Source organism: Microcaecilia unicolor, chromosome 6, assembly GCF_901765095.1.
Source record: "Microcaecilia unicolor chromosome 6, aMicUni1.1, whole genome shotgun sequence".
Lineage (NCBI taxonomy): Eukaryota > Metazoa > Chordata > Amphibia > Gymnophiona > Siphonopidae > Microcaecilia > Microcaecilia unicolor.
Window position 1 is genome coordinate 93,820,249 of NC_044036.1, and position 22,614 is coordinate 93,842,862.

Consider the following 22,614-nt stretch of genomic DNA (forward strand, 5'->3'; position numbering starts at 1 on the left):
TAGTGTCATCTTCACCGCTGCTATTCTACCCACCCATGATAATCTCTGACCTCCCCATCTTTCCAACTCCATAATTAACTCCTTCAATTTAGAGGGAAAGTTCTCTCGAAATATGTCGCTAACCTTTGCTGGCAGATTAACCCCCAGGTATTGAATAAAACTGTGGGCCCATTTAAATGGAAAGATTGTCTTTAATGAGAGCTGCAACTTCCAGGGAACATTGATAGGCATGAGCTCTGATTTCTGTACATTAATTTTAAAGCCAGAGATTTCACTATATGCCGTTAAGATATCCATTACCACAGGCAGTGAGGTCTGAGGCTTAGTTAAAGTGAGGAGCACATCATCAGCAAACAACATGATTCTAGTATCCTGACGGCCCACCCATTTCCCCTGCACCACTGGGGTTTCTCGTATAAGGGCGGCCAATGGCTCTATAGATAGAGCAAATAATAGGGGCGAGAGAGCACAACCCTGTCATGTACCTCGGTATAATTCAAAGGGCGCGGTATTGGTATTATTAATTTTCAGTTGCGCCATTGGATGTCTATATAGTGCCTGAACCCACTGTAAAAACTTCCCTGAGAATCGCAGCTTTTCCATGAGTATGAAAAGATAGGGCCAAAGCACCCTATCAAAGACCTTCTCTGCATCCAATGACAGGAAAACCGCAGGTTCACCCTGATCTTTCTCCAATAAATGGAGTGCTTGTCTAGTGTTATCAAAAGTTTGTCTATTTTGAATAAAGCCTGCCTGGTCAGCCTGAATCAGTCGCGGTAGTACCCCTTGCAGTCGTGTGGCTAAGATTTTCGTGAAAATCTTATAGTCAGTCCCTAATAGTGATATCGGGCGGTATGATCCACAGCTGTGAGGATCCTTATGAGGTTTAAGTAATAAAGTAATATTTGCCAGTCTGCAAGATAGCAGTGGAGTAGTGTTAGTGGAAATCCAATTAAAAACTTTAAGTAGTAGTGGGGCCAATAAAGACCTATAACATTTATAGAAGCGATTGCCATATCCATCTAAACCTGGAGTTTTCCCATTAGGTAAGCTTTTAATTGTCACTAAAATTTCCTTGAGCTCGATGGGGGCTGATAACTGTTCCTGCTCCACCCCCGTTAAGTTGGGGATATCTACCCTCTCCAGGAATGACTGAAAATCTCCCAAGGGGGGGAGGCATTCTGGTTTATATAAGTGCTCTTAAAACTGTAAAAAACACTCTCTGGATATCAGCTAGTTGATCACAGATCTTCCCCTTTTCATCCCTTACTGAGCCTATAGCGTTACGATAGGACAGTTGTTTCAACTTATAGGCCAACAGCTTACTAGCCTTATTATTAAATTCATAATATTCTTGTTGTGTCCGCTGTAATTGCTCTTGTATGGTGTTAAGTTCTAAGGCCGCTAGCTGTATCCAACTTTTTATGTAGTGCTTCCACTTGTTCGGGAGTAGCCTGATGATGTTTAGTGAGGGTGTCCAACCGCTGTATATTCTGTCTAAGATCCTATTCCTTTTGCCTACCAGATTTGTATATATGTGCTTGTATCGAGGTCAATTTCCCCCTCAGTACTACTTTAAGGCTTTCCCAAAGAATATCAGGTGTAACCTCAGGTGTATCATTATGGTGGATAAACTCCTGTATGTCCTCCTCTATATGCTTAACATATATAGGGTCATCCAATAAAGTGTCTGGAAATCTCCAACTTCCCGCATCCGACAGTATCCCTTGTCCTCTAAACATGATGGTTATAGGGGTATGATCCGACCACGTGCGTATGTGAATAACGGTAGCTTGTGTGCCTGATAGTACTGCCCAACCAAAGATCTATTTGGGAATGAGAGTCATGTGGTGCCGAGTAGCAGGTATAATCTCTTTCTTGACCGTGCATAACCCTCCAAATGTCATCCAATCCCCAGTCATTGATAAACCTCATTAATTTGCCTCTCTCCACTCTAGCGTATGTGGCTACCCTAGAGGAGTTATCTAGTACAAGATCTAGAGTTAAGTTAAAATCCACCCCCCCCCCCCCACTAGAAGGTCACCCTGTATGTGTTTAGATAGTTTTAAGGTCAGTTGGTCATAGAACTCCCCTTGAGCTTGGTTAGGAGTGTAGATGTTTACCAGCATGTAAGTCCACCCTGCAATCTTGTCTTCCTTTCTGACTTCCCCTTACCTCCTTTGCCTGCTCTCCTTTCCATCCTTTTCCTTATCAGGATGCACTTCTTCCTCCTCCTCTGGTGTTCTGGGCATGTACTCAAGAACTGTTCTTAATGCACAGCTCTCGGGCGCATGCCCAGGCACAATCCTCCCACAGAAGTTCTTAACGCTATGACCGCACCTAAATTTGCGTCTCATTAGCGTTGAGCATTAGGGAGTTCCTTCACCGCGCTGATCCAGTGGTATTTTTCTGCCGCAGTTCAGAACAGCACCAGAGTTTTGAGCATCTGTGTAATAGTTCTTCAAGGTCCCCAGTGGCACTGGGCCTGCCTAACTGTCACGGCTGCAGTTCACACGTAGGCAGTGAAGGCAAATGCGATTGGGTATCGCTGCTTCCCGCTGGGCCTCCTCAACCTAGCAGTGCCTTGAGCTTTTATATTTCCTAGTTTCTGCTCTTCTGACTCCATCCTTCCCATGCCACTTCCCCCTTGGGCAGGACTATGGATTTTAAGGTGGTTTTGACACTGGGAGGGAGTATCCTTAAGGGAAAGTGGCAGCATCCTATAGACTCCCTCTCAGGGGGCCTTTTACTAAAGCATATAATGCACTAACAAAATTAGCTTGCACTTAATGCTAAGAAGCCTATTTAATCAGTTCTTAACCCACAATAGGACACTGCCTGTTATCCTATGACTTTCTAATTCCTTCAGGAGTCATTCATAGGGTACTTTGTCAAATACCTTCTCAAAATCCAGATATAACAATATCGACCAACTCACCTGTTTGCACATGTTTACTTACCTATTCAAAGAAATGTAGGAGAATGGTGAAGCAAGGTCTCCCTTGCCTAAATCCATATTATTTTTGTCCCATTAATCTATGCCTATGATGTAAATTGATGAGTACACACTAGAGAGTGTGATGATGTCAGTTGCATTTGTGTTATAATCAGATGGAAACTATTCCTGAAAGTAACCAGATGGAAACTGGATAGGAAGTTGAAGTCTTCTACAGATATTAATGGGAGGGGGGGGGGGTCTTTGAGCAGGTGGTGATGGAAGGGTTGGGTCCTGTGCGGGTGCATATGGGGAGGCCGAGGACTTAAGCAGGAGGGTGCAGATGCTGATGAAGGAGATAAAGTTTTGTGTAGAGTGGTGTGGGTGCTGATTGGGGGAATTGAGGTTTTGTGCAGGTGCTTATGGGTGGGTTGGGGCCTTGTGTGAGAGAGTGTGGGTGTTGATCAGGGGATCTAGTCTTGTGTGTGTGTGTGTGGGGGGGGGGGGAATGTTGATTACGGGTGAGGGACAGCATCATGGTCCCTTTAAGATGTGGCCCAGGAGCATCTAACCACTCTGTTCTTCTAAACAAAGACATTGCACCTACCTAAAATCAGATATTCAATGCCAGTGCCTGGACATGGCCCAGCATTGAATATCTGGGAATACAGCTAGCGGCAGACATAAAAACGTTGATCACTGCCAGCAGAATATTGACCAGACAGAGCACACAGTTTGTGCAAATGTGAAAATAGAATCACAAAATTGAAAAGAAAATCCCAGTGGGATGACACAAGAATCAGAGCATCAGGCATTGAGTGTGGACAGGTAGAAGCAACTTCCTTCCATATTCTTTGCACATTCTGCATCTTTACCAGATAGCATCCTGGACACATAACAGGAATAGCTTATTATATGGAAAGTCTGATATTCCTCATGAATTAAATTATTTTATTATCTCTTCCAGGCATTGGGAAACCTTGTCTTGTATGTAGTAACAAGAGGAACGGCCTGCTTCCAACCAGATAGAGAAAGGGATGTGACGGAAGCTTGTCCAGATTCAGTGGAAGATTTTATAGAAGCAAGGGATCTAGTAAATAAATTAATGTCTCCAGATACAGAGTATTCATCTGTGATTGATTTCCTTAACCATCCCTTCTTCTGGAGTCACACAAGGTGAGGGATTTTCACTTTTTATTCTCTCCAACCCAACAGAAGTTGTGAGGAATTATACAAAAGGGTCAAGAATCTCTGTCTCTCTGTCTGTGAAAAATGACTGCCCAAAATGGATGCATTTTAATCCTCCCATCTCTCCAGGAGACATAACCTTGATGTAAGAGCAACCTGGAAGTTCAACATCAGGGATATCTCTCCTATTATCTTCCAAAAATGCTGAACTTTGACCCCTCCCCATCATATAAGTAAACAATCCCATAGCTCCCTGTATCCCTTCCAGCACCTGGGAGCAGCCAATAGAAATCGGAAGAAAAAAACAGGGCAGCAATATGAACAGTGGAGAAGTTTATACATAAGTTCCTGCTTTTGAGCCAGATATGCTGCCAGTCCATCTCATCGTATTCTAAAGTAAGATCAAGTTTCCAACATTTAGTCAATTTAGGGGCCATATCTAATTCTTTGCTCCCAACACATTGGGCAATGTTTAACTTACTACTGTAATCAATTTATGCACAAGGCGTGGTCTCGTTATTATCTTCTCCACATTCGTTTGTGATCTTAGATGTCTGTCACGTTCTTCCTTACTGGACACATTTCTCAAGCTGTAAATAAACATATTAGTATGGGTAAGCAAATTATACTGTCTTCGCAACTCCTCAAAATATTTAAAATTGGCCCCTTTCCACACTTGATTTAGGGGCCCTTTTACAAAGTGGTGGTAAGCCCAACGTGGGCTTGCTGCACACTGTCCCAAAACTACTATCGTTCCAATGTGGCCGCTGGCGGCAGTTCTGGTTTGAGTGCGTGCTGTTTCCGACGTGCTGTAAATTTTTTTTGTAGTGTAGCGCTAACCCGGTGGTAATTGGGCATCGCCTTGCAATGCCCGGTTACCGCCGGGTTCTTCAGGAGCCGTTACCATCTTAGTGGGTGGTGTTAAGTGCTCCCCTCCGCATGGCCACGCTGTAAGAGTTATCTTACTGCATGGCCATTTTCTTAGTGAGGTAGTAGGATGGAGAGACCCTAACAATTTCTCTAAGTCCTTTTCATTCAGGAAATTACAATTCTCTCAATATCTATTCAATTTCTAGCTTAATAGTTTAAAATACTTGATATACCACCTTTCTTATATAGTCAGTCAAAGTGGTTTACAATTAAAAAAAATACAAATATATGTGGAAAAGAACACCATCAATAACAGGAGAGACACATTCATTCTACAACAATCATCTTCCACACTTCCAAAATCCACAGAGTAAAATGTCAATACCTACAGCTACCAAATTCCAACTTTCCTCAGTGCTACTTAAAAACTTACAAGTTTTTAATCCCCTCCAAAATAATTTGGGGGAGACTTCTGTCCTTAACTCTGTGGGGAGTTGATTCCATAAAATAGGAGCCTTCCAAAAAAAAAAAAATAATAATAATAAAAAACACACTCCCTGTTAAACGTGCCTGTTTATTACTTGGCACTTTTAGAAGCTGACCAGAACCTGATCTCAACTCCTTACCCGGGATATAAAATTGAATTATAGGTGTCAAATAAGAAGGGATATAGTATCTTATGCATTAATGTCAAAACTTTATACTCTGCCCGATAATCTACTGGTAACCAGTGATAGCTTAGGTATAAGGGAGTTACATGTTCTGTTATCCCCACACCTCCTGATGATAGCCTGTTATCTGAGTTCTGTAAAGTTCTGAACCGCCTTTTCAAACTATATGGGAAACCCAAGTAAATAATATTTCCATAGTCCAATCTGGAAATTACCAGAGAATGTAATAACATGTGCATGGTATCTACATCAAAATGAGATCTTGCCAGCCTAAGCATTCGTAATACAGCGAAACCTTCCCTTATCACCCTTGAAATTTGCTCTTCAAATCTAAGTTTGGAATCCAATATGACTCCTTGCAAAAATGTAGAATTACCCCGGCCGCTGCAAGTGCCCTGATAGCCAACAGACCTTTGTCTTGTCAACATTCAAAATCAGTATATGTTGTTGAATCCCATCCGCTATCAACAATAAACAGTCATTCATTGGTGTTATATCCGGGGTAACCACTGGATAAAGACCCACCAAAAGAATATCATCTACATAGATGTATACTTTAATGGAGTCATTCTCAATTAACCGTATCAAAGGGGCCACGAACAGATTAAATAATATCAGAGAGAGTGCAGACCCTTGAGGTACTCCACACTCCAGCTTATAATCAGAAGACTGCATAAAAAGATCCTTCACAAAATATGTCAGCTAAAAATGATTGAAACCATCCCAATACCCGGCCCCCTAACCCTATATCCTTCAATCTTTTTAGCAACAACTGATGATCCAAAAGATTGAAAGCGGATACCAGGTCTAAGGAAAGTACCAGAGCTGCCTGACCTTAATCCACAGCTAAATTAACCTCTGTTGGGGCATAACATAGGCACTCATACATCACACTCTCAAACTTAAATCAAAACCCAAACAATTAAGTGTGGCATAATCAGCCACAGCTTTATTCAAATTAATAGAACTCTTGTAATAACGCTTACATCTCAAAACATGGCCTGTTCAAATATCATATCACACACAACTTAACAAACTTGTTCATATTTAATCCCAAACCCCATCCATAAAAATAATCCACCTAGTCAGTGATGAATTAACCAAGATGATGGAGACCAATTTCCCTTTGTGGATATTCTCACCCCACCTGGAATGCGGTACTGCCAGACCAGGCATAAGTCCCACCCTTATGTCCATGACAGTGACATACATGGACCCCAATGCATCTCCAAAGAATATGGAATACTTATTACATTCACCTTATTCAGGCCAAACATTATAGAGATGCCTTCTGTAGCTACCCCAGATATGACAAAAAAAACCTCCTCTATTATTTCCTCAAATTTACCAAAGCAACCAGCCTACCAAAGGGCAGGTGAGAGGGCAATAACAATTCTCTCGCTTGAAAAACCAGCAAAAGAATGTTTTCTCATCAGAAGTTCCCACTTACTTAGGTTTGATTTTTGACAATCGCTCATTGGCTGAAAAGTAAATGAGAGCACCAGTCGGTCTAAGTCCAACTCCACTGATCAGCTATCAGTCTTGTTTACTAACTCTTCTCAAACTAACTTTAAAGTTTAACTCCTACTAAGTTGACACAATCTAGAACTAGTGCTGGCTTTGGCCATGTTATGGTGCACCCTGTTAGCTTTGGGGTGCTGCTCCATAGAAGCTTGAATGTTACTAAAGTCTCTTAAATTTTTAACTTTGGAAACAAGAAATTAGCCAAACAGTCAGTTGAGATCACAGAACAATTGTTATCTAACTGCCCATTCAATTCTTGAGTTATCTGAAAGATTATTTTTTGAGGACAGTCACAATCTTGTATTTTACGTGAATAATAATCCTTCTTAGCTAATTTTATCACTTTAGAACAGGGGTTCTCAACCCAGTCCTCTGGACACAACAGGCCAGTCAAGTTTTCAGGATATCCACAATGAATATGAGAGAGATTTGCATACAATGGAGCCACTGCAAGCCAGTCTCTCTCGTGCATATGTGGATATCATGAAAACCTGATTGTTTTGGTGTGTCCCAAGGACTGGGTTGAGAACCCTTGCTTTAGAATATAATGAGAGTGGGACTCATCTGATTGTTTTCTCCAAATTATTTCAGCTCTCCTGAATTGGGATTTTAAGAGAGAGAACCCCGAATGGTACCAAGGCTGGGTTGACTTTTGATGAACTGTTTTCTTCTTCATAGGGGCATGTTGATCAACTACTTGCCAAATAATACTATCCCATGGCTCAGCTTGATCTGATAATGACATATTATTAAAATCCTCAGGAAAGGAGAAATCTGTCACAAATCTGTCCCAGTCAACTTTTATAAACGCTCTGGAATGTCTATTATTGGAAGAGTGGGAAGATGGTATGTGGGAATAGTCAGTCTGAGTAGAAACTGGTCAGACCAGGGTACTTCAGTTACCTCTAATCTGTGAAAAGAACGGGATAAGGAAGATAAGATCTAATAGGTGGCCTTTTGTATGAGTTGGTCCTTTTGAATGCAAGCAGAAATTCAGTCCTTCCATAAATGACACAAACTCCTTGTCACTGATTCAGGCAAATCACAGTGTACATTAAAATGAACTAAGATGCAAAGATCAGAATATTTTGCTGACACTTCTAAAATAAGTTGATGCATCAAATTCCAAATGTCTGAGAACAGATTAGGTGGACAGTAGACTAGTAAAAAATAGATTGGGGTAGCCAGGTTAAGTTGACATAATAGGAATTACCTAAAAATCCCTCACAAGAAACTGGTCTGATTGAGATAAGTGCTATTTAAATGCTGATTGCTAAAACATGCGCTGATCACCATTCTATAAACGGCGCTTTGAGTTGGACAACCTTTAAGAATGGCACTCGGCGTCAAGATCTACGCCCAATTTTAGGCACAAGGATTTACACCAACTGAAACCTGGTATAAATACCTGTGCCTAAATTAGACACATCCCCCCACCAGTGCGCACATCTTTAGTGAATGCCCTTGATCCACCCATGCCTTTTCAATGGCCATGCCTCCTTTTCCGTTGCACACTAAAAAATGTATGCATGCATCTTTATAGAATACCGCCTAGGAAGATGTGTGCATAAGTACATAAGTACATAAGTAGTGCCATACTGGGAAAGACCAAAGGTCCATCTAGCCCAGCATCCTGTCACCGACAGTGGCCAATCCAGGTCAAGGGCACCTGGCACGCTCCCCAAACGTAAAAACATTCCAGACAAGTTATACCTAAAAATGAGGAATTTTTCCAGTCCATTTAATAGCGGTCTATGGACTTGTCCTTTAGGAATCTATCTAACCCCTTTTTAAACTCCGTCAAGCTAACCGCCCGTACCACGTTCTCCGGCAATGAATTCCAGAGTCTAATTACACGTTGGGTGAAGAAAAATTTTCTCCGATTCGTTTTAAATTTACCACACTGTAGCTTCAACTCATGCCCTCTAGTCCTAGTATTTTTGGATAGCGTGAACAGTCGCTTCACATCCACCCGATCCATTCCACTCATTATTTTATACACTTCTATCATATCTCCCCTCAGCCGTCTCTTCTCCAAGCTGAAAAGCCCTAGCCTTCTCAGCCTCTCTTCATAGGAAAGTCGTCCCATCCCCACTATCATTTTCGTCGCCCTTCGCTGTACCTTTTCCAATTCTACTATATCTTTTTTGAGATACGGAGACCAGTACTGAACACAATACTCCAGGTGCGGTCGCACCATGGAGCGATACAACGGCATTATAACATCCGCACACCTGGACTCCATACCCTTCCTAATAACACCCAACATTCTATTCGCTTTCCTAGCCGCAGCAGCACACTGAGCAGAAGGTTTCAGCGTATCATCGACGACGACACCCAGATCCCTTTCTTGATCCGTAACTCCTAACGCGGAACCTTGCAAGACGTAGCTATAATTCGGGTTCCTCTTACCCACATGCATCACTTTGCACTTGTCAACATTGAACTTCATCTGCCACTTGCACGCCCATTCTCCCAGTCTCGCAAGGTCCTCCTGTAATCGTTCACATTCCTCCTGCGCCTTGACGACCCTGAATAATTTTGTGTCATCGGCGAATTTAATTACCTCACTAGTTATTCCCATCTCTAGGTCATTTATAAATACATTAAAAAGCAACGGACCCAGCACAGACCCCTGCGGGACCCCACTAACTACCCTCCTCCACTGAGAATACTGGCCACGCAATCCTACTCTCTGCTTCCTATCTTTCAACCAGTTCTTAATCCATAATAATACCCTACCTCCGATTCCATGACTCTGCAATTTCTTCAGGAGTCTTTCGTGCGGCACTTTGTCAAACGCCTTCTGAAAATCCAGATATACAATATCAACCGGCTCCCCATTGTCCACATGTTTGCTTACCCCCTCAAAAAAATGCATTAGATTGGTGAGGCAAGACTTCCCTTCACTAAATCCGTGCTGACTTTGTCTCATCAGTCCATGTTTTTGTATATGCTCTGCAATTTTATTCTTAATAATAGCCTCCACCATCTTGCCCGGCACCGACGTCAGACTCACCGGTCTATAATTTCCCGGATCTCCTCTGGAACCTTTCTTAAAAATCGGAGTAACATTGGCTACCCTCCAGTCTTCCGGTATTACACTCGATTTTAGGGACAGATTGCATATTTCTAACAGTAGCTCCGCAAGTTCATTTTTTAGTTCTATTAATACTCTGGGATGAATACCATCAGGTCCCGGTGATTTACTACTCTTCAGCTTGCTGAACTGACCCATTACATCCTCCAAGGTTACAAAGAATTTGTTTAGTTTCTCCGACTCCCCCGCTTCAAATATTCTTTCCGGCACCGGTGTCCCCCCCAAATCCTCCTCGGTGAAGACCGAAGCAAAGAATTCATTTAATTTCTCCGCTACGGCTTTGTCCTCCTTGATCGCCCCTTTAACACCATTTTCGTCCAGTGGCCCAACCGACTCTTTGGCCGGTTTCCTGCTTTTAATGTATCTAAAAAGTTTTTACTATGTATTTTTGCTTCCAACGCTAATTTCTTCTCAAAGTCCTTTTTTGCCCTCCTTATCTCCGCTTTGCATTTGGCTTGGCATTCCTTATGATCTATCCTGTTACTTTCAGTTGGTTCTCTTCTCCACTTTCTGAAGGATTGTTTTTTGGCTCTAATGATTTCCTTTATCTTACTGTTTAGCCACGCCGGCTGACGTTTAGTCTTTTTTCCCTTTTTTCTAATACGTGGAATATATTTGTCCTGAACCTCCAGGATGGTGTTTTTAAACAGCATCCACGCCTGATGCAAGTTTTTTACTCTGCGAGCTGCTCCTTTCAGTCTTTTTTTCACCATTTTTCTCATTTTGTCGTAATCACCTTTTCTATAGTTAAACGCTAGCGTACTTGATTTCCTAGTTTCACTTCCTTCAATGCCAATATCAAAACCGATCATATTATGATCACTGTTATCAAGCGGCCCTCGTATCGTTACCCCCTGTACTAGATCATGAGCACCACTAAGGACTAAGTCTAGTATTTTTCCTTCTCTTGTCGGCTCCTGAACTAGCTGTTCCATGAAGCTGTCCTTGATTTCATCAAGAAATCTTATGTCCCTTGCGTGTACAGATGTTACATTAACCCAGTCTATATGCGGGTAATTGAAATCCCCCATTATTATTGTGTTGCCCAGTTTGTTTGCGTCCCTGATTTCCTTTAACATTTCCGCATCCGTCTGTTCGTCCTGGCCAGGCATAAATACAAATTGTTGCCAATTAGCTCCAATAATTGATTATTAGCCCCCAATTATTGGTGCTAACTGGCTTATTATGCAATTAACTTGCAAGTGCAATTTTGAGCATCATTTATAGAACTTGGGGGATGGTGTGTGAGTATCTCTTCTAAACTGAAGACTGACTTGAAAATGCCATGGTTGAGAGATCCACAAAGATTTCTTCACATGTTGGCATTTTAGGCATTTTATATGAATGTATCTACAGAACTGGGTGATTTATGTTGGGATTTTGTATAGAGACAGAAATTCAGACATCAAGGTCGGGACATGCTTAATTCTGGTGGTATTTTAGAAGGGGCTCTGTGGTATTGTGGTATTGTTTATTCAGAATTTTGATATACTGCAATTCAAATCAAAATAGTTTACAACATTAAATATTAAATTAGCAGAGTAAGGCGAGAATCAGGAAGTAGAAGGGAAGGAACATGTAAAGTAGTCCCAGACCTCACTGGACTCCTTCTGGCCAGCAGCGGTCAGTGTTTTTTAAAAAATGCTGAATGTCATCAGCTAATTAGGCCCCGATATTCAATGCTGGGCCAAATCCAAGCATTGGCATTGAATATCAGTGCTCACCAGACCCCTGCAGGCCACTAGAGCTTATGTGGGTTCCTCCCGATATTCAGCCAGGGCTTACAAAAAGACAGTTATGCAGTCCCCTGTTGAATATCTGCCAGGAAGCGCATAACATTCAAACCCCTCCAATTCCCCTCCCACCCCCTTGAATGCTCCCCCTTCTGATTCCTCCTACCATTCCCCCTGCAATAGCCCCTTCCAATTCCTTTCTTACCCTCCCTGAAACAGACCCCCCCTTTATTGATCCTCCTTTACCCTGGCAAGGATAGGGACCCCCCTTCCCTGGTGGATATGCGGGGGGGGGGGGGGAGCAAACCCCACTTGCTCCTGGCCATAGCGGCTGCTTCAACAAAATGGCTTCCTCGTCCTCAGTTCTTTTTATTGTGGGCCATCTCCTGGCTTTTTAGATTGCTTTGAATATCTACCCTCATATGTCAAATATTCAGATGACCAACAAAATGATATTGTATCCCAGCCTCATTGGACTCTGGATGTAAATCTGTATGACTCACTGTACAGCAGGTATAAGTTTCTTCAAGATGTTGGGAATGAGAATGATGTCAAAATGCGCACAGAGGACAGTGCCCTTTTCAGAACCCTGAATGATTCTCATGTGACAATGACAAAAACCTTCCACCCCTGGGGTTGTAAGGTAAGCCCTTCTAATATCGTCCTTTGAAATGGGAACATGTGCTTAACTCAATAGAATATGTGCATGAGGCTTCCATAGTGATGACAGGATAAAACATATAGTAACATGCCTGAAGTCTATTGCAAAGAGTGAAGCAGAAACCCAGAGAGCATTTGGATTCTAGTACAGCCTGAAATATGGTAAGTCGGTCCCACCCTGTCAGCGCCATCTCCAAAATGCCACTCCTAGTGGTAGTCATGCGAGATATCTGCTAGGTGCACCATTTTAGAGATGGCACCAGCAGGACAGGAGTGACTGGGAATTGCTCCTGCCCTAGGACCACTGGACCACCAGGTACAGGGCCAGTAATTCCAGATGATGGAGGGGTGTCCTTTGGGGGATGTGATGGATGTGGGAAGTGGAATCAAGCAATGGGGGTTGTGATAGGGGAGTGAAGGTTATTGTGATCAGGGGAGTTTGGAGGATAAAGGTTATGATTTGGGGGACTATGATCGAGGGGGGTAGGTGGGCTGTGATCAGGGCAAATGTGATCATGGGGATGAGAGCAGTGTGATCAGGGAGTGGAGGGTTGTGATGGGGGTGGGTGAATGGTACCAGGGCCCCTTGAAACTTTGGTCTAGGAACATCAGGTCATGGCTTTGAGGCCCAGTTTTCCTGGGCTGCTGGAATAGTGCTGCTTGTAAGGTGGCTCGCAAGCAGAGCAACTCATTTATCATGGGAGTCAGCAACCTGCGGTACTGAGATACTACAGGTTGCTCTCGTGCTAAATCAAGATACAGTAAAAGCACACCTTTTACTGCTCCATGATAACTTAGGTCTGTCCTTTAATTTTCTTGAGTTCTTTACTTAATCTGTAACAATGGATTTTATATTGTAAACCACTTTGATCTGGAAAAGGTAAGTGGTTTATCAAGTTTGAAATAAACATTAGGTGAGAAACGTACAGTTCTGTATATTGTGGAAGTTCTTTATTGTTCTTAGTCTTTCATTGTTGGCACTTTACCTGAGGAATGTTTAGTTCTGTTTATTGTGTGGATGTTTATTTATTTTTATTTATTTATTTAATAAAACTTGATATACCGCTGTAGCCTTAACAAATAGGCACAACGTGGTTGTTCAGAAGGAACCAAGAAACTTTGTAGGAAAAATTTGTATTTACCCTTCTGAGGTGAAAGGAGGAGATTGACAACCTGTCTAAATTTGAAAGTGTGGTCTTTTAATGGGTGAAGAGAAATCTTCTGGAAGGATGGAAAGCCTGCCACTAGGGGGCAGAGTGACATGACAGGCAGAAAGGGCTCTCTCTCTAGAACAGCGCTTCCCTGGATAATGCTGGCTCCAGAGTGGGGAATCATCACCCAGACAGAGCCATGAACCAGGGAGGATGCAGGGTGCCCCCAACTGTAATAATACTAACCCCCCTGTTTACTAGCCTGGACTAGCAGCTGCCATGCGCTAATGCCGACAGCCCATTCACTTTGAATGGGCTTGTTGGCATTACAGCGCAGCAGCCGCTAGCGCGGCTTAGTAAACAGGGGGATAGACACTGGCACTTGGTGGGGGGGGGGGGGGGGGGGGAGAATCTATTCCTTCATAGAATAGGGTCCAATTATACGCTGTCCACATGGAAGCTCCTGGGCCCGTGTCATTCATATTTTCAGTGTATATATTTTTGAGATGGCATGTGCTGGCAAATACACATACACTCCTGCAGGCTTTTTACAAAAGGCGGGTTACAAACCATTCCTCTAACTAATCTTTGCAATCCAGTTGAAGACAGAAAATAGCAGCTTCCTCTAACACTGATCCTCAGTAACTGTGGAAGTAGCATTTGGTTATCCCACAAAACTGATTGTTATTTTTTTAATCTGTCAGGTTGACCAGGAGGTCCTGAATGACATGAACAGGTTCCACAGTAAGAAGAAAATCTATTATCAGGACACAGTCACTGACCTGTTGAAGTTCATTAGAAACTTGGGTGCTCACTTCGATGAGAAAAAAACAGAGTAGGTAACAACTGTAAGATTCATTACCAAATGAAGGAGCGCATACTAAGGTGCTCTTTTTTAAATGAGAAACGTTCTCAAAAGCAGCACAGAGCGCCAAATGGGTGTTTTTCATGGGAAAACGTCCACGTTACAATTTTCAAAACTCAGATTTGAGCCAGCTTGGATGTTTTCCTGGGATAATAGAACAAGATAAAAAGCTCTAGGGCAAAAATTGGGACATTTTTATCTGAACCTGTTTCAATCACAGCTAAGTCACAAAAAAGGTGCCCTAACTGAGAAGCTGACCACTGGAGGGATTAAGGCATGAATCCCCTCCTTTATCCCCCAGTGGTCTCTGACCTCCTTCTACCCCACCAAAGGTGTGACAGAGACAGTACATACCAGGCTCGGTGATAGCTTCAGATATTATGGCCATTCCTATTTTAATAGCAAGCTGGTCCCACGAGTAGGCTAGTGCAGTGGACTGTAGAGAAAGGGACCCAGGTTCATATCCCACTCTAACCAGTACACTTGTGGTGGAAATTGTGAGCCTTCCAAAACCCACTAAACACCAACTGTACCTTTAGATAGGAGACACCTGCAGACCAGAGGGCTTTTACCGTGGTGTACAGTTAGGTACAGTAGTTTTTTAGGTGTTCCCGGAGGGATCACAGTATAAAATAAAGGTGTTAAGATGGGATTTGTACCTGAGTCGCTTTATGTGAAGTCCACTGCACTGGCTAAGTCAATAGCGGCCAAAGATAGGCCTGCAATTTGGTCGGCCCGATTTGGCTTAGCCAGCAATATGCTGAATATTTGCGTATATCCGGTTATATTGCGCAGTATAACCTGTTAGCCACTATGTGCTGACCGTGAATATTTAGCGGAAGATAGCGGGGGATAACTGGCTGAATATTCATGGATAGTCAGTTAAGTAGCATTGAATATCGACCGGAGAATGTATAGTGACAAGACCACATATACTTTTCTGCCATCCATGTGTAGGCACGTTCTGGGGTTTGGACACAAGTCAGAAAGTACATGCACTGTTTACAAAGTACACGTGATTGTGCAGTTGTACATGTGTACATGTATACCAGCTTCTGAGCTGCTGTAAATGTCTGTGACTTCAATCTAGTCTCAGTTTCTGCCAGTACCATTTACTCTTAGAATTTGATAAAGTCATAGGGCACTTATGTGTCTTTACAAAATATATATAGTAACATAGTAAGTGACGGCAGATTAAGACCAGTCTGCCCTACAGTCACACTCATTATCAATTCATGATTAAATCAACAATGAATTTGATATTTTATACTTTTATCATGAGTCTTTCTTTGGTGTTTCTGGGACATAGACCTTAGAAGTCCACCCAACTCTGTCCTACTGGAGTTGCCGTCAAAACCCACTCCAGCCTATCCAAATCCGTCTTGTCATTTGCGGGATCCAGACCGTAAATGACTGCCCGGCACTATCCTCATTTCCAGTTACTGAAGTTGCTATTGAAGCCCTTTCCAGTGTGTCCTAAACTTTTTATTTTTGTTTTATACCATCTGTTTTCTAAATAGAGTTCGTCTGTAAGCATCCTATTACCCTCTTAACTTAGGTAACTTGTTATAAATTATCCTTGTTGTTCTGCTTTGCCTCCTGATAAGCTCTGTCTACTCAGGAGATTAGCATGCAGTTAAGCAGAGTATAGAACACCACAAGACTTAGAACTCTTGAACCAAAACTTCTTTAATGCAATCAAACAAAGCAAATATGACTTACAGTTTGTAGTGATGCACAAATGTCTCTGCCTTGCAGAACTGGGAGTCAGTCCTCTACTAGCTCACCAGGGAAGCCGGGAAATCTCAGCACTGGCTGATGAGTAGATGTTGTCAATACCTTTAAATGGTTAAAACCTGGTCATTTACAATAGCTTGAAAGAGGGGGAGAATGCAACAGGGACAGCAAAGTCAGCTGACAGTCCTTAGAAAACCATGCTGTAGTCACACTCTCAAACCCCAAAAGGAGAGAAGATGGGTGGGCTCCAGCCCACATAGACAGGGGCAAGGCCAGCCAATAAGAAAAGTCCCAAGGCACAGGGAACTGGGACATGTGCTCAGAAAAAGCCTATTACAGAGCACTGCAGGAAGACCAACATTTGTAGTCCAAAGGCACGTCCTGCCTTTTTTAAAGGCATAAGCAATGTAAACTGTTACAGGCAATGCAGTCTGATATAACAATGTCCAACATATACATATGAAAATTAAACAACCTGCCTCCATGAATATGGGGACAGAACACCTGTGCTGGTAGTCTTCAAATAGCCTATGTTATTTGCCATGTGTTCAGTACTGCAGGTGCCACATGCTAGATGCCCTCATGATCCTGGGAAACTTACCATGAAGCTGTAGCACATTCAGCAGCCTCAGTAATTACATATAGGCATAGGCGCCGGTATAAGAGGCTTGGGGAGGCTAAGCCTCCCCAGCCAGAAGTGCAGCAAGGGCGGGGCAGTGGGCGGACAGTGCGATCTTTACCCACCCTCCCCCCCACTGTCTAGTGCGGTATCACTTCTCCCCCTCTGCTCCTGTCCTGTCACGTTGTCTTTCAACTTTGAGGCTTCCTTCCGGTAGCAGCATCAGCATCAGCAATGATGTAAGCGCTGCTTTCAGCCTGCCTCGGAAGCCTTCTCTGGACAGTGTCCCTCCTACGCGGGAAGCTGTACAGTGAGTGCTTCCGGGGCAGGCTGAAAGCAGCGCTTACATCATTGCTGATGCTGCTGCTGCTACCGGAAGGAAGCCTCAAAGTTGAAAGACGACGTGACAGGATCGGAGGGGGAGAGCGAGACCGCACTAGACGGTGGGGGGGAGGGTGGGTAAAGATCGCACTGTCCGGGGGGGGGGGGGGGGGGGGGGAAGTGATGCCAGCCAGCTGCCAGACCAAAGGGAAAGGGGGGTGGGTAGAGAGAGGAGGATGTGAGATGCCACATCTAAAGGGAAGAGGGAGGAAGGAAAGCAATGGCAGGGCATGGGAATGGCAATGAGAAAGGAGTGAGAGTGATGGAAGCAAGAAGGGGAGGCAAGAGAAAGGTGGGATGCATGAGGGAGAGGAGAGATGCGTGAGGATGCTGGGGGAGAGAGAGAGAAAGTGGAAACGTGCAGGGGAGAGTCAGGGACATGCAAAAGAGCAGGGGAGAGCCAGAGAGAGATGGAGAGAGAAAGAGGGGACATGGAAGAGAGCAGGGGAGAGCCAGAGAGAGAGGGGGAGAGAAAGAGGGGACATGAAAGAGAGCAGGGGAGAGCCAGAGAGAGATGGGGAGAGGAAAAAGGGGACATGGAAGAGAGCAGGGGAAAGCCAAGGACATGGAAAAGAGCAGGGAAGAGCCAGAGAGAGATGGGGAGAGAAAGAGGGGCCATGGAAAAGAGCAGGGGAGAGCCAGAGAGAAGATGCTGGATGGAAGAGGGGTACAGAGAGAGAGAGATTAGTGGAAAGATGGGGAGAGAAATAGGGGACATGGGCAGGAGAGAGAGAGAGAAGCTGCTAGGGAGAAACTGGGGGAAACTCTAGCTGTCAGACGGAGAAATGCTGAATGAAAGGAGGGAGAAAGAGGGAAAATGCTGGAAGGAGGGGGCAGAAAGAGGGAAGACACTGGACGTAAGGGTAGGGAGTGAAAGAGGAAAGACACTGGAAGGATGGGGATAGAGAGGACATGCTGAATGGAAAAGGGTCAAGAGAGAGAACTGTTTAGAAGGAAGGGGAGATGGAGACAATGGATGGAAGGAGAGGGAGACAATAGACAAAAGGCTTGGGAGAGGGTAATGGGTAGAAGGATGGAGAGAGAAAGAGGGATGACACTGGATGGAAGGGTAGAAGAGAAGAGGGAAGGTGCTGGACATGGATGGATGGAGGGGAGGAAGAGAGGAGAAATCTGGACATGGATGGAGTGGAGGGCAGGAAGACAGGAGAAATGTTGGATAAGGATGGAGGGAAGGAAAGACAAAGGAAGGAGATGCACACGGATGGAGTGGAAGGGAGAGAGGAGAAATGCTGGACATGGATGGAGGGGAGGGAAGACAGAGGAAGTACATGCACATGGATGGAGGGGAGGGGAGAAATGCTGGATATGGATGGAGGGAAAATTGCTGAATTTAAGAGCTGGATTGGAACACTTTGAGGGCAGATGCTGAAACTGGAGAAAGGATAGGGACAGGGCTACAGATGGTAGACAGGACGCATAAGGACACAGGAGGATGGTGGACATGTTGAGAGAAAAAATATCAAATGGAAAGAAGACACTGGGACCAAAGCGAATAGAAAAACAAAATGATCAGACAACAAAGGTAGAAAAAAGTATTATATTCAGAATTTATTAACTGGAATATGTCAGCTTTTGGAAATGTGCATCTGTGATATCTTGCATGTAAGTTTCAATTTTTCTAGTATTGCTGCATGCTGAGTCTGACTTCTTGAGGTAACTTTCCAGTGGAGGAGTGGCCTAGTGGTTAGGGTGGTGGACTCTGGTCCTGCGGAAGTGAGTTCAATTCCCACTTCAGGCACAGGCAGCTCCTTGTGACTCTGGGCAAGTCACTTAACCCTCCATAGCCACATTGAGCCTGCCATGAGTGGGAAAGTGCGGGGTACAAACGTAACAAAAAAAAAATATATCTGTTGTGTCATGTGTTTTTCATGTGTAATCAAGGTGCAATATTCTACTAGTGTGTAGTATTTACAGCCCTTTTGGGTTTTTTTTTTGTTTCATTAGGTTGTGTACTGGTGTTTTAGAGCCCGGTGTAATTACAGTGCTGCCTTTCCACGCATAAGGTTGTAGCTCGTCCTGTCCTTGGAATTAGTGCTGTTATGGTTTGCTAAGGTTATGAGTGTGTTTTTGCACAAGTTTGTGTATAGTGTTTTGCACTGGAGAGATTGTGCATTGGCCTTACTGAGGTGGAACCAAAACATCGGAAAGGGTTTTAGAGCCTAAATCATGACACACTACCTCTTGAAGGATCTACATATAGTCGTTAATAAAAGGAGCTCATTGTGAACACTATCCACCCTAAAAGGGTGTTTTGTGGCTCTACATGATAATTGTGATATTATGATCCCTTGATTCATATTGTTGACGGTCTGCATTTTCCATATGGGTGGTATATTGGTGTACTAGGGTCTACCTAGTGTTATGGTACAGTAACGTTCTGAGTGTGTTTTTGCACAAATTTGTGCATAGTGTTTTACAGTTGAGCGATTGTGGTTAGTATATGCTTTGAGCAACCACTTTATTCTTTGACATGTGATACATATCTAATATCTAAATTTAATAAAAGGTATTAATTGTGACTATTTTATTTTTACTTATTTTTTTCTGTGTTAATTGTGGCTATAAGCTCCGCCCCTGGCTCCACCCCTAACCCCGCCCCCTTTAGCCTCCCCAAACAGTTGGTCCACCGACCGCCTATGCATATAGGTCATTACTTTAGAAGCCCTAATTTGAAATTTATACATAGAAATACCAGCATATAAGTGTGTACATTGCATATTTCAATTGATTTACTTGGCATCAGAACAACTGACGCAGTTGCCTTTTCCATAATGCAAAAACATCCATTTACACATCAATCTGTTGTTCTTTTCTTCCAGAATAAAGGAGATCATTGGAGATCCCTGCCAGTATTTTCTCAAGAAGTTTCCAGATCTCACGGTTTATGTCTATGAAACTCTGCGACATTTGGGGAAGGGATACATTAAGCATTTTCCAAACCCCGTAGTTCTCTTCTATAATTGCATGCAGCTCAACAATTCGGGTATGACTTAGAGGCCTAAGCACCTCCATCACAGCGTCTCATTAACAGCCCAGTGAAGGGACCCTGAATTCCAGAATCACATTAGCCTCCAGAGCAGCTATTTAGAGATATATTTACTCATTGCAAATTATTTTGCAGTCTTTCAAGAGATTTTGTAATTAGTAGAACTACATTAAAAATATCAGGCAGCAAAGGTGATTAATCACAGTCAAACCCCTCTCCATCTTTTATCCCCCATGCACCCAAACCTAACCCTCTATTTTAAAAATATTTTGCTACAATTTATGAAATAATCTTATAAATGCACTTTACTGAGCTTGCCTGTTCTTTTACAAATGCCCCTCTCCTATAAATTTTAAATAAACATCAGCTTTTATTAAGTTCTGTGTTTTGTTTTCGTATTGGAGTATTGAAAAACTGAGATAAAGATTGCGAGGAAGATATGGGAAGGGATCCTAAGAGAAAAATGGAGATCCTCCACCCTTAAAACATATGTGAGTCAATATTCAGACCCAGTAGTAATTGCAATTTTTTTTTAACGTCAGGCAAGGCATTAAATAAATGTGGGTCAATATTTAAAGCGATTTAACCAGCCAGAAATGGCCACTGACTGGTTAAGTTGTTTCTTTGGAGCTATCCTCTAATTTTCAGTGGCACTTAACCTGTTATTTCCACTACAAATTAGTGGTTAGTGCCAAGGGCCCTGTTTACTAAGGTGCGCTAGTGTTTTTAGAATGTGCTAAAAGTGCGCGCTAAACACAAGAGTCGCCCATAGGAACTTTAACGTTTAATGCGCACTAAAAATGCTGGTGGGCTCTTAGCACAGCTTAGTAAATAGGGCCCTAAGTGAAAACTGGCTATTATGAGGGTGTTCCAGGGCGGAGTCAGCACTTGGCTGGTTGTGTCAATATTCAGCACATAACCGGCAGGTTAACTGCATAAATTGGAACGCATAAACACAGTCCTATCTTTATGCGGTAACCCATAACTGCTTAAGGGGCCCTTTTACTAAGCCACGTGGGCACCTATGCATGCCCAAAGCACACCAATTCAGAGTTACCGCCCAGCTACCGTGTGGCCCGTTTAGTTAAATCTGCACACTGGGATTTATGCCATGTTTTTGTTGGTGTAAATGGAGGCGTGCAGTTTTAGGCACTGAGATATCAAGAACGTATTTTACATACTGCGCCTAAATCTAGGCACGGCTTATAGAATATGCTTAGTCGGCACTGATTTCCGTGCCGAGTTTTTAGGCGCCATATAGAATATCCCCTGTGATGCATGCTAACATGCGTAAGTGCGAGATGCGTGCTTAGTATTCTATAACATACATGCACAGTTGCCTTTGTATGTAATGCAAAGGGGGTGTATGTGTGGCACAGCATGGGAGGGACATGGAGGTGTCTCCCATTTATTCACCAAGAGGCTGATATTGAGACTGCAGGAGGGAGCCCAGCTAACGCCCTTGGTTGGTGGCGAAATTAAAAATTCAATGCCGGGGCATATCTACAAATGCATAGCTGAGGTCTGTGTGTGACTAAGTGCAAATGTATGTTTATGATTGAGCAAGTGTATGGCTATTGTGTGATTGTGCACATGGACATGGATGGGAGCGGGAGGGGCGAGAGGAGAATCACTGATGGCTGGAGGGAGGGGACAGGGGAGAAAAGAGAATTGCTGGTATAGATGGATAGAGGGTGGAAGGGGCAAGAACAGAATTGCTGGGTATGGCTGGATAGGGGCAGGGCAGAGAGGAGAATTGCTGGGGATGTATGAATGGAGGGGGACAGGGGAGGGAAGAGAATTGCTGGGGATGGATGGATGGAGGGGACAAGGGGAGAGAGAAGAGAATTGCTGGGGATGGATGGATAAAGGGAGGCAGGGGAGAGAAAAGAATTGCTAGGTATGGATGGCTGGAGGGGAGAGGAAAGTTGCTGGACATGCGTGGATGGAGGGGAGGAAAGAGGAGATAGGAAGGTTGCTGGACATGGGTGTATGAAGGGGAGGGCAGGGGAGAGGAGGGTTGCTGGACATGGATGGAGGGAAGGACAGGGGAGAGGAGGGTTGCTGGACATGGATGGAAGAGAGGGAAGGAGAGAGAAGAAATGCTGGACATGGATGGAGGGGATGGAAGAGTGAGGAAGGAGATGAGGAAAAGGAAGAGAGGAGAAAAACT

At 43.6% G+C, this 22,614-nt stretch overlaps 1 protein-coding gene across 4 annotated transcripts in view; it reads left to right on the top strand.

The window, feature by feature from the left end:
* The window catches only part of RNASEL (ribonuclease L), a 50,465-nt gene extending 29,647 nt beyond the window's left edge, over nt 1-20,818 (top strand). For 2 of the 4 annotated variants that reach the window (XM_030207096.1, XM_030207097.1), the window contains exons 4-7: nt 3,903-4,111; nt 12,532-12,664; nt 14,537-14,667; nt 20,275-20,818. In XM_030207096.1, the coding sequence (XP_030062956.1) occupies nt 3,903-4,111; nt 12,532-12,664; nt 14,537-14,667; nt 20,275-20,449 (648 nt within the window). In that variant the 3' untranslated portion in view covers nt 20,450-20,818. Of the gene's footprint in view, nt 1-3,902; nt 4,112-12,531; nt 12,665-14,536; nt 14,668-20,274 lie in introns of those variants that run through there. The other 2 variants (XM_030207098.1, XM_030207099.1) reach the window with 2 other exon arrangements.
* The last annotated feature ends 1,796 nt before the right edge of the window (nt 20,819-22,614 follow it).